Source organism: Callithrix jacchus, chromosome 6 (genome assembly GCF_049354715.1).
Source record: "Callithrix jacchus isolate 240 chromosome 6, calJac240_pri, whole genome shotgun sequence".
Classification (NCBI taxonomy): Eukaryota; Metazoa; Chordata; class Mammalia; order Primates; family Cebidae; genus Callithrix; species Callithrix jacchus.
The window spans coordinates 51,858,006-51,872,546 of record NC_133507.1 but is presented as its reverse complement, the minus strand read 5'-3'; the positions used below and the strand labels follow the sequence as shown (position 1 = coordinate 51,872,546).

Here is a 14,541-nt window from a genome sequence, read left to right as displayed (position 1 = left end):
TTGTCAAGATATGTATATTTTTAAGTAATTTTGTTAAATGTTATTTTGATTATGTAATTTAAAGCAATGAATACTCATACTTACCTGACTACATATATTGTTTTCACACATGCTGCTGAGAGCTCTCATTACTTCTAGATAACAAAACAAAAAATCAGTGAAAATGGCATTTCATCATAAAATGCTGATACAATGTGTAAAAGTTTTTGGGTTATTTCCCAATAGAAGTTTTAGTAACATAGGGCAGACATGAGAAAGATTGAATGTGTCCCTATAATATTGACTAAATTGGTACCTCAGTGAAGGTAAAATTCTTGTTTTGCACTGCATCCTCTGTTCACCTGTTTTGGCGACAACTCTAAAGCAAGCCAATGTGTGTTCCTTCCATGGAGTAGGAGGCTGGGAAGAAACTGAGGTTATAGCTTAAACTAATCATTTGGATGGTCTTGGCTTTAAGTTTCTAGATGTTAAATCTGATTTCACTTAACTTAAAGTCCCTGTGGGGATTTTGTTTGTTTTTTAGGGTGACGCAGACTTATGATGCAGGTGCATGTATCTACTTCTATTTTGCCTTTAACTACAGGGGAATTAGTGACCCACTGACCGTGTTTGAACAAACTGAGGTAATTTTGCATACATACATATAGCTCTTACATCTATTAATTAATTTCAATAAATTTTACTGTCAATTTATGAATTTTAATTTGAGTCTCTTTAATATACATGGTTTGCCTAGCTGTTAGCCCTTAGAAATGAAAAGCATGTTTGTTGCCCTGGCTTATGTACTGAATTGTGAATCTAAAATTAATGTACTGTACACCTAGTCAGTGATTCTTTGGTTGCTGTAGTACATAATAGCTGATTCAATAACAATTAGGAATTCGTATGACTATATAGGAATCCTAGATATCACTTTCACAGCCCATTCATTTCTACATGGTAGTTGCTATTGAGGTCAGCAGCCCTAATGCTCTTAGTCTGTGTTGCTGTGTTATTCTAGATTTGTAATATTTTTATATACTACAGCTGTGAGTGGGTGCTTTGGGTTTGTTAGCTAGCAGTTTCTATTACATTTCTTAAAGGGTGTCAAACTTTCTTAAAGGCTTTATTGTTATAAAGCCTTCTCTTGATAGCCAATATTTCTCATTATAAGTATGCCTAGAGTTAAACAGACTAGAGTCTGGAGGATCCTGTAGGAAGCTGAGGTTTCTTAAAAACTCAGGTGTCCTACTGTTTTAACTGCATTGCACACCTGCCAAAGCTAATTTCAGTAGCACACTTTTAGACCCAAACTACAGAAAGGATTTGGTTGGCTTCCTCCTATCCTCTTCTTTTTTTTTTTTTTTTATAGCAGCTTTTTTGAAGTATGATTTGAACACATTAAGCTGTATATATTTAATGTGTACAATTTTGACATATGTATACACCTGTGAAACTATTACCCCAATCAGAATAATATTCATCATTCCCAAAAGTCTGAGTATTTTTTCATCACTTTAGCCTTTCACTGCTTCAGTGTTGCCCCAACGTCCCTTCTGTACAGTACCACAGAGTGAAATTGTTCCTTCTTTATTAGTCCAAACTGCCTGTCTCTGAGTGCTACTGATTTCAAGTAGTTATTGCTTTATGTAAAGTAATTTGTTAGAGGATATAAGTTCTTAGATCAGGGGATAGCATATGTACGATTCATTTGGAAAACTCTAAGTAGTGAGGGTTTTTTGGAGTGAAGTCTTCCTCCGTTGCCCAGGCTGGAGTCCAGTGGCGTGATCCTGGCTCACTGCAGCCTCTGCCTCCCGGGTTCAAGCAATTCTCCTGTCTCAGCCTCCTGAGTAACTGGGTTTACAGGCGTGCACCAACACACCTGGCTAATTTTTTGTATTTTTAGTAGAGACAGGGGTTTCACCATTTTGGCCAGGCTGGTCTCGAACTCCTGACCTCAAATGATCCACTCACTTTGGCCTCCCAAAGTGCTGGATTACAGGTGTGTGCCACCACACCCAGCTGAGGGTTCTTACAGATTACTGTGCAGTGGGATGTGGTCCGTCTATCCCACCTGGGTCCTCTCCTACCCTGGCCTAACTTCTGATGGTTTATACATACACCCCTGAGTAATTCTGAGAGGCCCAAGGTACTGTAGATATTTTACCTCGTAGCCATTATAAATTCACGAATCATTAGGAACTGAAGGTAGTTCAGGTTTCTGTCATCCTTTTTTACTGTGGTCTTTAGTCATTCTATATTTTGTTACAAGTGTTTATCTTTTCTAACCCCTGTGCTCTATAAGGAGCTTGGTAAATATTAGGGTAAATCAAGGTTTTTCTTTTCACTCTTAGGTATCCATAAGACTGACAAGTAATTTTTCCCAAGTCATTGACCTAAGAAATATTCTTCATAAAGGCATTTATGGTTGATTTCTAATAGGTTTAATAAAGACCCTAATGGCTTTATGACTCTGTGCCTACCGTATGATATTAGGCAAACGACTTAACTTGCCTAAGCCTTATTTTAGCTGGGAAATGGGAGTAATTGTAGTTATTTCATAAAGCTATAGTGAAAATAAATGAGATACTGCAGGCAAATTACTCAGAATGTTTCTGGTACATTTATGGAAAGTAGTCAGTAAATGTTAGTCACTGTTGGTATAATGAGATGTTGGTTACTAAGTAGAATCTGACTCTACATTTACAACTTTGCATTTATTAATATTATTAACAACTTAGTGTGCTGAATGGTCATTTTGTCTTTTTTTCCTAGAATTTCAAAGTGATCTTTATAGACACTGTGATTATTCACTAGAAAAAAGCTTACAAAGATAGGCTACATATTTAATTGCTTTTAAAACTCATTTAACCAAAAGAGAGGAAAATTGGGTTTCTAGTTTATTATTTAACCTAGGAAACATGTGCCTCCTTTGGGAGTTGGGTCTTTTTCTTTCACTGCAAAATGAAATCTAAGTAGCAACAATTTATTGTGTTGTTTCCAAATACAGGCAGCTGCTAGAGAAGAAATCCTTGCTAATGGAGGGAGCCTGTCACATCACCATGGAGGTATTCTTTTCTGGGAGTAGAATTTCTAATATTCTTACTTTAAAAAATATTCGGTTCAGTAAAATGCTGGGGAGAGTCATGATATGAATAATTTGAGAGTACTTGAGATTTCTTTAAAGTTTTTATGTTTTTGAAATAGCTGTTACTGAGGTAGGTAGTTAGGTTGTAGTAGTAGCTACCAGAAGCTGACTTTGACAAGCCTGCCTAGAGATGGAGCCCAGCCAGCCTTCTGAAGTCTCAGGCACCTCATGTTATCAGAGAAGAGCCCAGCTTGCCTGGGAGGCACTTGACCATTACAGCAAATGTTTTTAAAGGATGAGAGGGGAGAAAACCTACATAAATAAATGCTTTTCAGCCACTATTGGAATGTAGCTGGTCATCAGTTATACAATATATTGAAGAGCTGTATGTTTTGCCCACCCAAAGCTCAGCAAATTATCAAAACAGGATATTACAAAAATCTTTTTTCAAGGCTTTAATACTGTTTTGTTATTACTTGGTGGTCATTTTGTTAAGTGTTGTCAGAATTTATCACATCACTAATAGAAATTATTATGATATGTCTATCTTTGTTACTAGCAGGCTTATGAAAATAATGAGGCTACCCTTTAAAACTTAAACAATGGCCATTCTCTCATTAAAATGGTAATTTTTGAGGTTATCTGCTTGTTCTGTAGAATAGAAATTTGTTGTTAATATATCCCTCAATATAATTTGATACCCAGGAAAATAGAAATGTGTAGATTTTTAAATAGTTTCTAGGAGGCACAAGGAGAATAAATAACTGGCTAACTTAAAAATTCAATTACTCTGGACTCCTTATATCCTTTTTTTTTTTTGGAGACAGAGTCTTGCTGTGTCGCCCAGGCTGGAGTGCAGTGGCACAATCCTGGCTCACTGCAACCTCTGTCTCCCTGGTTCAAGCGATTCTCTTGTCTCAGCCTTCCAAGTAGCTGGGACTACAGGTGTGTACCACCACCCCTGGCTAATCTTTGTATTTTTAATAGAGACGGGGTTTCATCGTGTTGGTCAGTTGCCCTCGATCTCCTGACCTCGTGATCCGCCTGTCTCAGCTTCCCAAAGTGCTGGGGATTGCAGGCGTGGGCCACCACACCCGGCCCCCTTTTTCTTCCTGTTTAATTTTCATTCATAGCACTTACCATTGTCTGATAGGCTGTATATTTGTACTTTTTAAAATTTTCTCTTCCTACTGGAAAGTGAAAATCCATGAGGACAGGAATTTTTGTTTTGTTTGTTGCTATATGGTAGCACTTAGAACAGTGCTTGGCCCCAGCCAGCCCTCCATACATTGATGCAGAATGAATGAAAGAGTTCTATTGGAAAAGGAGTGGACTGTCAAAGGTGTGTGTCTATATAATATTCTTACAGCCAGGCCTGGAAAAGATTGCTAATGTTGATGAATGAAATAGACAACTCCCAACATCATTGTATAAATTTAATCTTTTGCTATACTTTTGACCCCCACAAATAAATTTTTAACTTAGTTGGCCAATAGTATTGAAGATAATAAATATGCTCTTTCTCTTGTTTTTCTATTATCTTTTTATTTGATGATAGTTCTCATGAATGCTACCATAACAAAAATGGAAAAGGGCGGGAAATGGATACTAGAAACCTCTCAAGTGGAATTAAAAGCTTCTGATTACTCTAAAAGTCCAAACCTAATTTTGGAAATTTAAATGAGGAGTTAAAGATGCTTAGATATTAGTGTCTTCCTTTAAAGTTTTCAGAAAGCCATATACATTATTTTAAATATTTTTTATTCTCTTTCAAAATGACACTTTTAATATGTAAGGAACTTTAAAATATATATAAATATATCATGAATTATTCATTTGTTCTTTGCTCTAAAGTGACACAGGAGAGAGGAAGCAAAATGATTTTTTTTTTTTTTAGACGGAGTTTCGCTCTTGTTACCCAGGCTGGAGTGCAATGGCGCGATGTCGGCTCGCCGCAACCTCCGCCTCCTGGGTTCAGGAAATTCTCCTGCCTCAGCCTCCTGAGTAGCTGGGATTACAGGCACGCGCCACCATGCCCAGCTAATTTTTTGTATTTTTAGTAGAGACGGGGTTTCACCATGTTGACCAGGATGGTCTTGATCTCTTGACCTCGTGATCCACCCGCCTCGGCCTCCCAAGGTGCTGGGATTACAGACTTGAGCCATCGCGCCTGGTCGCAAAATGATTTAGCCATAATTACTTGTTTGAAGAAAATCACTCTGTAGCCAACAAATTTGCCCTTTGGTATGTGTCAGCAGCCAACAGTGTACTTTCTCTTTTAAAGTCAGGAAATGTGGGTTCTGTGTTTATAATGGTAAATACGGGGGAGAAGTGATTCTGCAGGAGACTGAGAGCAGCTGAATCATATATGTAACAAGGAAATAGAGGCTTAATTGTCTTTAGGTAATTGGTTATTAGGTGAGTTGTTTCCTTAATTGTGGGATGATGTTCTCAGTTTACACAAGCTTTATACACTGTCAGAAATTCTCTAGAAGTTGGAAATGACAAAATGACTGCAACATTGCAGAAGAAAACCAAACCAAAAGTTTTTTCCTTGGCCTGCTTCTTTAGAGAATAAGGAAATTCAAGTCCCTCCAATAGTGTTTTTTTTGTAAGATGTAGAAAGTGTAATATGGCAGAACTGCTGATTTTACTTATTCAGCTATACCCCAGACACTGAGAGCTTCTTGGTAGGCTCTAACAGAGTCTGTGTAAACATACTTGAAATAAAATATTCATAAAGCTATCATTACAGAAAAAAGGAAATATGCACAAATTTGAAATAGTAGAATTAAACAACTCTAGTGCAAATCTGTTTGAAACCTGGATTTTATTTGTGAGAGCTATTATAATATTTAATTATAGTAATCAATTCACAGAAATAAAAGTTAATATAATAGATAGTTAGAAAATGTTAATTTATAAGATCATGTTCAATTATTGATCACAAAGAAAATAATGCAAATAGCTTCTTATCTTTTTTTTTTTGGATACAGAGTCTCACTTTATCACCCAGGCTGGAGTGCAGTGGTGCGATCTCAGCTCACTGCAACCACCACCTCCTGGGTTCAAGTGATTCTCATGCCTCAGTCTCCTGAGTAGCTGGGATTACAGGTGTGTGCCACCACACATGGCTAATTATTGTATTCTTAGTAGAGATAGGGTTTCACCATATTGGCTAGGCTTGTCTTGAACTCCTGACCTCAGGCGATCTGCCCACCTCAGCCTCCCCAAGTGCTTGTCCTATTTTTTTATATAAAGTATGCTTAATACCTTTTAATGTTGTATAATCTATGTTACATATTATAAGTATTACTGGTGTACTAGGCAATATGGTTTCAAAGAATGGCAGTCCTTCCCGTGAAGAGCCTTATATTATAGTCCAGTAAAATAAAATGTTATACCATTTCAAAATCCACTGATAAAAACTGATAGGATTATATTATTGCTACTTTAACTAAGGTAAGAGTCTGCCCTTTTCTTTGAAAAGCATTAAAAAGATGACTTTATTAAACATGTAAATGCTATAGATGCTGAAACAGTGAAGAGAAAGGGGATAGAATAAAGGAAAAGAATGAACATTTATAAAGCTGTAAATATTTGCCTAGGTGTTCTGCATATTTAATCTCCTTTAATCCTGCTTAATGCAGTGGAATAGATATTATTCCTGTCTTTCACATGAAGATGCTAAGGTTCTTAAAATAAAGTAACTGGCCCAAAAATCAGCAATAATTTTTAGTGCCAGAATTTGAATTTGAACTCAGTTCTTCCTGCCTCAGTATCCTTGTCGTCCTCTTAATTAAAAGCCTAAAATACCTAAAATGAGTAAAATCTAAAAAGATTGAAAATGACAGGCTTTGAAAAGAGACATGTAATTAATTTTTTTTTTTAATGTATATGGGCTGGCCTCAATGGCTCATGCCTATAATCCCAACACTTTGAGAGGCTGAGGTGGGTGGATAGATTGAGCTCAGGAGTTCAAAACCAGTCTGGGCAACACAGCAACACCCTGTATCTACAAAAAAATACAAACTTAGCTGGGCATGGTAGCGTCTACCTGTAATTCCAGCTACTGAGGAGGCTGAGGTAGGAAGATTGCTTGACCCTGGGAAGTCAAGGTTGCAGTGAGCCATGATTGCACCACTACACTCCAGCCTGGGTGACAGAGCAAGCTCCTGCCTCAATCAATAAAAGGAAAAGAAATATTATACATTATTATTTTTCTTTTAAAACATAAAATCTGTTTCTTTAATGTTGGCATTGTCTGATTTAGTTACTTGCCCTACTTTAGATGAAACTGCTGAACAGAAGTGAATTAAAATTTTAATTTCCTGATTATAGATTTTTTTATTGTTTTCTCAGTTCTTTCCCATAAGTCAGTTTTACTTTCTGGTTGCTTTTATACTTCTCAATTGTAGGTTCCTAACATGTCAGCAGTGTCAGGTAATAAAATAAATGGCAGTCTCATATGTTACATTAAAACTATGTGTATAATATATGTGCATTTTTCAGGTTCTAGGTTTATAAGCCTCCTTTTATTGAAGACTCCAAATTTGGTGAAATAATTTATTTTTAGAAATGATTAGCTTTACATTGAATCTAGCAAGATTTGATGGCATATTAATTTATTTAGAGGTTTTGCCTCATTTAAATAGAAATCTTTTATGTCTATCCTAATTCTCATATTTTTATTTTCTATGTGGTTAAAAGTGTGACTGCATGGAAACAGACTCTAAGTACTAGAGGAGCTACCTGGTTTCCTCTAGTGCTTAGAAAAAGAAACCTGATAAGTTGAATGCAAAACATAATTTAGGTATGCTGATAAAATGAAGATGCTTTCCCTTTTCTAGTTTTTTCTCTTCTAAATTGCTAAATGTTGGAGTCTTCCAGGGCTCAGCCCTCAGACCTTCATTCCTCTATGTTCATTCATTTCTTTGGAGATTATCTCAGTTTCACAATTTCAAAGACCATCTATATGCTGATAACTCCCAGATACCAAAATACATCACCTCTACACCACTATACACCACTACTCTAGTTCAAATCACTATCTTCTGCAGTAGCCTCCTAACTGGTCTTTCTTCCTCCACTCTGTTTCTGTATTCTCATTTCTCTTGCTACTGGATTAAAAAAAAATCAGTGGTTTCTTCTCACATTCAGAACAATATGCAAACTCCTTATCATGACCTTCAAAGATATATATTGTATCCCTCTCTCTGTCCTCATCTTTAATTACTTTGTACCTCTAGCAGCATTGACCTTGCTATTCCTCAGACATACTAGTCCTTTTTCCCATTCAAGGTCTTTCCTGTTTGTTCCCTCTTTTTCTAATGTTATTTATCTTGTCCTCTCCTTCAGATATTTGCATGGCTCAGTTTCTACCATCGTTTACGTCTCTAATAAAAATGTCATCTTCTTAGAGGGATCTTCCCTGTCTTCTTTTGTAGTTTCTATATTTCCCATTTGAATTAAATTCATTGAGGTTAATGACTTTATCTTGTTTTTCACTGTATTTCTCACTCCCTAAACAGTGACTGACTGCTCTACATAGTTCTATGTCATAGATGCTCAATGAGTATGTTAAGTGAGTGGATAACTGCATGCCCAAATAAATGCTCACAGAATTTGAACAGTTTTGCAAATTCTCAAACAGCCCTGAATCTTGCATATTATTCTTTTATATTAGAATAGCAGTAGTTGGCTGTGTCTCATACCTGCATTCCAAACACTTTGGGAGGCCTAGGTGGGAGGATTGCTTGAGCCCAGGATTTTGAGACAGCCTGGGCAACATAGCAAGACTCTATTGCTACAAAAACTAAGAAAAAAAACTAGCTCGGTGTGGCACATGCCTATAGTCCTAACTACTTGGGAGGCTAGGACAGGAAGATGGCTTGATCCTGGGTGGTTAAGGTTGCAGTGAGCTGGCATTGCACCACTGCATTCCAGCATGGGTGATAGAATAAGAGCCTGTCTCTTCAAAAAAAAAAAAAAGAACGACAATAGTCTCATAGTTAATTTAGCTTAACATTTGAGAACTAGGCCTAAATATTGAATAGAGGGTCATATTTAGTCATAGAAAGGCACAGTTTATTCTGTAATATATCTGGGAAAGCATATTAGCAGAGTGAGTTACTCATTGGAGAAGTAGGGTAAAATAATGTGCATTTTTCTGCAACTCTATACCACTAGCCATTTAGTGTTCTTCCATAGATGCATTAAGTATGTAAGGTTCCATTTAAACTTTGTCTCAAAACCAATATAAATTTGAGTGGCTGATCAACAAGGGTAAATTTGAGTGGCTGTGGCTGATCAATAGAGGGGAAATAATATAGACTCTGGAATCAAATCTATATTGGACTCCTGGTTTTACACTTAATTGTGTGACCTTAGGAAAATAATTTCTCTGACTTGCACTTTCCTCACTTGCAAAATCAGAATAATTGTACCTCCCTCATATGTTTATTGTAAGACATAACATGATAGTGTATGTAAAACATCTAAATGCCTTGCATTTAGTAGATGCTTAAAAAGCAGTAATTTTTTTAAATAATAGCAATAAACAACACCAGGCGGCACTCTGTTGTGTATTCTTAAACTTTTATCTTAACCACTAAAGGAAGGATTACAGTTTATCTGAGAAAGATCCGTACCTTCAAAGGGATATGATTCCACAATAGTTTTAATACTTCATCTATAACTACAGTTGATCTCACTCTACAGGAAAGTTTCTTACAATCAGCATGGAAGAAAAATAAATTTCCTTCACAGTATTGGCTATGAAATTTGCTATCAAAAAATGTGATTTTCATAATAGCTTTTCTGTTTAAAGGTAATCATCTAATTTGTATATTTCAAATGCCTGCTGCTATTCAGTATAGTTTATAAAGCAGAAACCTTTTCAATATAAATTTTAAATAATGTTTTTAGTTGCCTTGCTAAACTTATTCAATACTAGAGCTTTTGAGAGATCATTATTTTTATGTATAGAAAAGATTTTTCTTGATTTGCACCCTGAACTTAAAACTCAAGTTGAACTCATAGTAGCGTCTTTATTTACTGACCTTCAGGCAGTGTCGTGACACTCTCAGTACCATTTTTGAGTTCCAGAATAAAAGGGCCAGGGGTTGGGAGAATATTGATGCAATTTCTCTTGGAGGGTTTGGCTGTAATTGTGATTAATAACAGTTGCTTTCGCTATCTGGAAACAAACAGGCTGGTTTGTCTGCCTACAATCATGCTGTGATAAATGGAGCTATTTTAACTCTGGGTTTGTGTATCAGAGAAAACAGATGTAGTCTGAAACTGGAGGCTATAGGAAATATAAAGCCTACTTAACTTAATCTTCATAGTGCTTGTTTTTGTAACTGATGAGCTGGTCAGTTTAAATAGCGAAGTTTATGTCAAACATGCATTTAATTTCAATTTACGACTTAAGTTTTTAAGTTGTTCATGTGCTAAAATTATACCTAAGTCCTCGTCAGGAAGTTAAAAACTTTGATTAAGTATAACCAGTCCTAGTTTAAGTATTGATGTCTTTTTACCTAACCAAAATTATTCCCTATTATAATTTTAGGGCAGCTGCTATTGCCTTTTTTTGGTAGTCTTACCGGAATCTAATAGTATTAGAAAGTTTAAAAGTAAAAGGAAACTACTCAGAATCTGAGCAAAAAATTCAGGTTTGGGGCCATTTGTTAACTTGTAGTGTGAAATAAAAGTCATACACATTGGAAAGGAGGAAATATAACTATCCCTATTTGTAGGTGCCATTATTGACTATGTAGAAAATTTGAAAGAATGTACAAAACAGAGTCAGCAAGATTTCAGGATACAAGATCACACATAAAAATTACTTACATTTCTAAATAGTAACATAAACATATAGAAACCAAAATCTAATACCATTTACAGTTATTCCAAAGAAAATGAAATAGGCATAAATCTAGCAAAGTATGTACAGAATCTGTATTCTGAAAATTACAGAATCTTGATGAAAGAAATCAAAGAAGACCGAAATAAATGAAGAGATATACAGTATTCATGGTTTGGTGGAAAACGCAACACAGTAAAGCTGTCAGTTCTTTCCAAATTGATCTATCTGTTTAGTGCATTTTCTGTCAGAATTTCAGCAGATGTTTAATAGATATAGAAAATATTTTTCTAAAATTTATATGGTAAGGAGAAGGAACTAGACAGCTAAAAGAAATACGAAAAAAATGAATAAAGTGAGAACAGTCAATCTATCTTATTTCTATAAATAAGAAATATATATATTTCTTATATATATCTTATTTATATATATATCTTATATATATAAATATATATGATATATATATAAATATATCTTATATATATAAATATATATGATATATATATAAATATATCTTATATATATATATATTTCTTATTTATATCTTCTTTCTTTTTTTTTTTTTTTTTTGAGATGGAGTTTTGCTCTTGTTGCCCAGGCTGAAGTGCAATGGCATGATCTCGGCTCATCGCAACCACCGTCTCCTGGGTTCAAGCAATTCTCCTGCCTCAGCCTCCTGAGTAGCTGGGACTACAGGCACGTGCCACCATGCCCAGCCAATTTTTGTATTTTTAGTAGAGACGGGGTTTCACCTTGTTGACCAGAATGGTCTCAATCTCTTGACCTCGTGATCCACCCGCCTCGGCCTCCCAAAGTGCTGGCATTATAGGCGTGAGCCACCACGCCCGGCCTGTCTTATTTCTTATATATAAGATATACATATATATAAGACATTTATATCTTATGTATATCTTTTTCTTATATATATCTTATTTCTATATATAAGACTTACTATATAGTTACAGTAGTCAACTGTGTGTTATTGGAGGAGGAAACGTAGATCAGTGGAACATAATAGAGAACCCAGAAATAGAGCACACAAATATGCCAAGCTGAGTTTGATGAAAGTAGAAAAGCAATCCAGTGGAGGAAGCATAGTTTTTTTTTAACAAATAGTACTAGGGATTAAAACAAAACAAAACAAAAAAACTCTGACCTAAAAAAAGAACTCATACCTATACAAAAATTTAACTCAAAATGGATAATGAACTTAAAAGTAAAACAAAACTATAAAATCTTTAGAAAAATGCATAGAATATCTTCAGGATCTAGAGCCAGGCAAAGAGATTTTAGACTGGACACTAAAAATACAGTCCATAAAACATTGATAAACTGGGTTTTATCAAAACTTGAAACTTTTGCTCTATGAAGGACTCTGTTAGGATAAAAAGATAGGTTATAGAGTAGGAGAAAATATGTGCAAACCCTATATCCAAGAAAAGACATATCTATTATATATAAAGAACTCTCAAAGCTCATTAGTAAAAAAGCAAATACTTTAATTAGAAAAGAGGCAAAAGACATAAAGAAAAATTTCACTGAAAAAGATATACAGGTGGCACATAAGCACATGAAAAGATGTCCAACATCATTAGCTATTAGGGACATGAAAAAGCCACAGGAGATACCACTACACACCTATCAGAATAGCTAAAATAAAAAATGGTGACAATATTAAATTCTGCCAGTGATGCAGAGAAACTGAATTATTCATACATTGCTCGGGAGAATGCAAAGTGGTATAGCCATTCTGGAAAACAGTTTGGCAGTTTCTTACAAAACTGAACATGTCATTACCACTCAACCCAGCAAATGCACCTTTGAGTATTTGTACCAGAGAAACGAAAACTTATGTTCACATAAAAGCCTGAATCTAAATATTCACAGCATCTTCATTCATAATAGCATAATAGCTCCAAACTGGAAACAGCCCAGATGTCCTTCAGCTGGTGAATGGCTAAACATACTGTGGTACATCCATACCATAGAATATTACTCAGCAATAAATAAAAAGAATGAACTATGGATACATGCAACAATTTGGATAACTCTCCAGGGAAAGTTAAGTAAATAAAAGCCAATCTCAAAAGGTTACATACTGCGTGGTTTTATTTCTATAGCATTTTTGAAATGACAACATCTTAAAAGTAAAAAAAAAGATTAGTGATTTCCAAATGTTGAGGCTGGAGAGGGTGTGACTGTAAACAGACAGCGCAGGGATCCTTGTTGTGATAGAACCGTTCTTGACTATATCAATGTCAATGTCTTATTCTTTTGATAGCTACCAGATGAGTTTAGCCTTTCCAACATTGAATCTTTATCAGATTACCATAAGATAGAAATTTTGTTTTGCCTTTTAATTTTTTCAGTTTCTTTGACTGGCCTTTTCTAACAAAATTCATAGGTCGATTATAATATTTTTTCCACAGTACGTTCTTATAATCTAACTACAACATTGCTTGTAGATTTTAAGAACGTACTGTGGAAACCAATTTAACCCATAATTTAGCTGAACATTAAACTATTAATATTTCAGCTATATCATAGGTTAAACAGATTTGAAAGCTGACAGAGAAAATCTGTAGCAAGAAGGTACTGTTCCCTGCTCCCCACCCCACCAACGCCTGACCCCTATATGACTACAGGGGCCAAACCCAAGACAAAAGTCCCAGGAACAACATTGTGTTTACTGTCTCTTACCACATGCTATACCTGTAGTAGCTTCTAGCCTCAGGTATATCACCAGGAGAGTGAGTATAGGTGGCTTGGATAATATCACTTAGCTTTGGATCTCTAAAGAGAACTTTTCTTCTTTGACAATTTTATGTCTGTAACTTATAAATAATGTTTATTAGTCTGAGAATACCTGCATTATGTTATTACATTGTTACAGAATACTTTTTATAGTTAGTTTCATGTGATTAGGAGACAGATAACCTTGGGAAGAGGTTGGATGTCCTCTTTCTTTCTTACATGAAATCTAGCAGTAGTTTGGTCAGATTAATTAAATCTTGAAATACAAAGTCAGTGCTCAGATCACTCATATAAGCAGCTAAGTTTATATTTTCTTTTTAAAATCTGACCTATAGAATAGTGTTAAAGAGATATTCAGGATACTCAAACGAGAACTTTCAAAATATAGTTGTTAAAATGGTTAGGTGCTTTTTGCTTTGGCTGAAGTCTACTTCTGAGCTTCACTTTCAATAATCTTCTAAATATATGGCCTAGTTCATAATTTAGTCTTTTAATAAGTCTATAATAATTCTTTTTGACTTATAATCATATGTGTGATTTAAAAATTTAAAATTTACCTAGCTAGAGACCTCTGTGACCAGCAGACCCCGGATTTATCCCCTTTAGGTTAGGACTATTTGGTAGTTTCAGCTAAATCTTCAATCTCTTAAGCTTCAAAGAGTAGTTCCAGATAATTTTTGGCCACCAGATTGGCCTCCATGTCCACATTTTCCATGTACATCATTTTACCTCATCCCTTGCATACATGTCTGTTTATTCATTTATGCTGTTGATCATACCACAACTTCTTTCTTACATTCTTTCTTGAATCTCTTAGTATCCAGGGGAATAATAAGCCTATAATTTGAAAAAC

At 35.2% G+C, this 14,541-nt stretch overlaps 1 protein-coding gene across 4 annotated transcripts in view; it reads left to right on the top strand.

Annotated features, from left to right (window-relative positions):
* AGPS (alkylglycerone phosphate synthase) overlaps window positions 1-14,541 on the top strand; it is a 136,931-nt gene that overhangs the window by 112,689 nt on the left and 9,701 nt on the right. For 3 of the 4 annotated variants that reach the window (XM_002749278.7, XM_054257490.2, XM_054257489.2), the window contains 2 exons: window positions 524-623; window positions 2,990-3,047. The exons of the other annotated variant lie outside the window; for it this stretch is intronic. In XM_002749278.7, the coding sequence (XP_002749324.4) occupies window positions 524-623; window positions 2,990-3,047 (158 nt within the window). The remainder of the gene's footprint in view (window positions 1-523; window positions 624-2,989; window positions 3,048-14,541) is intronic. 4 annotated transcript variants of the gene reach the window in all.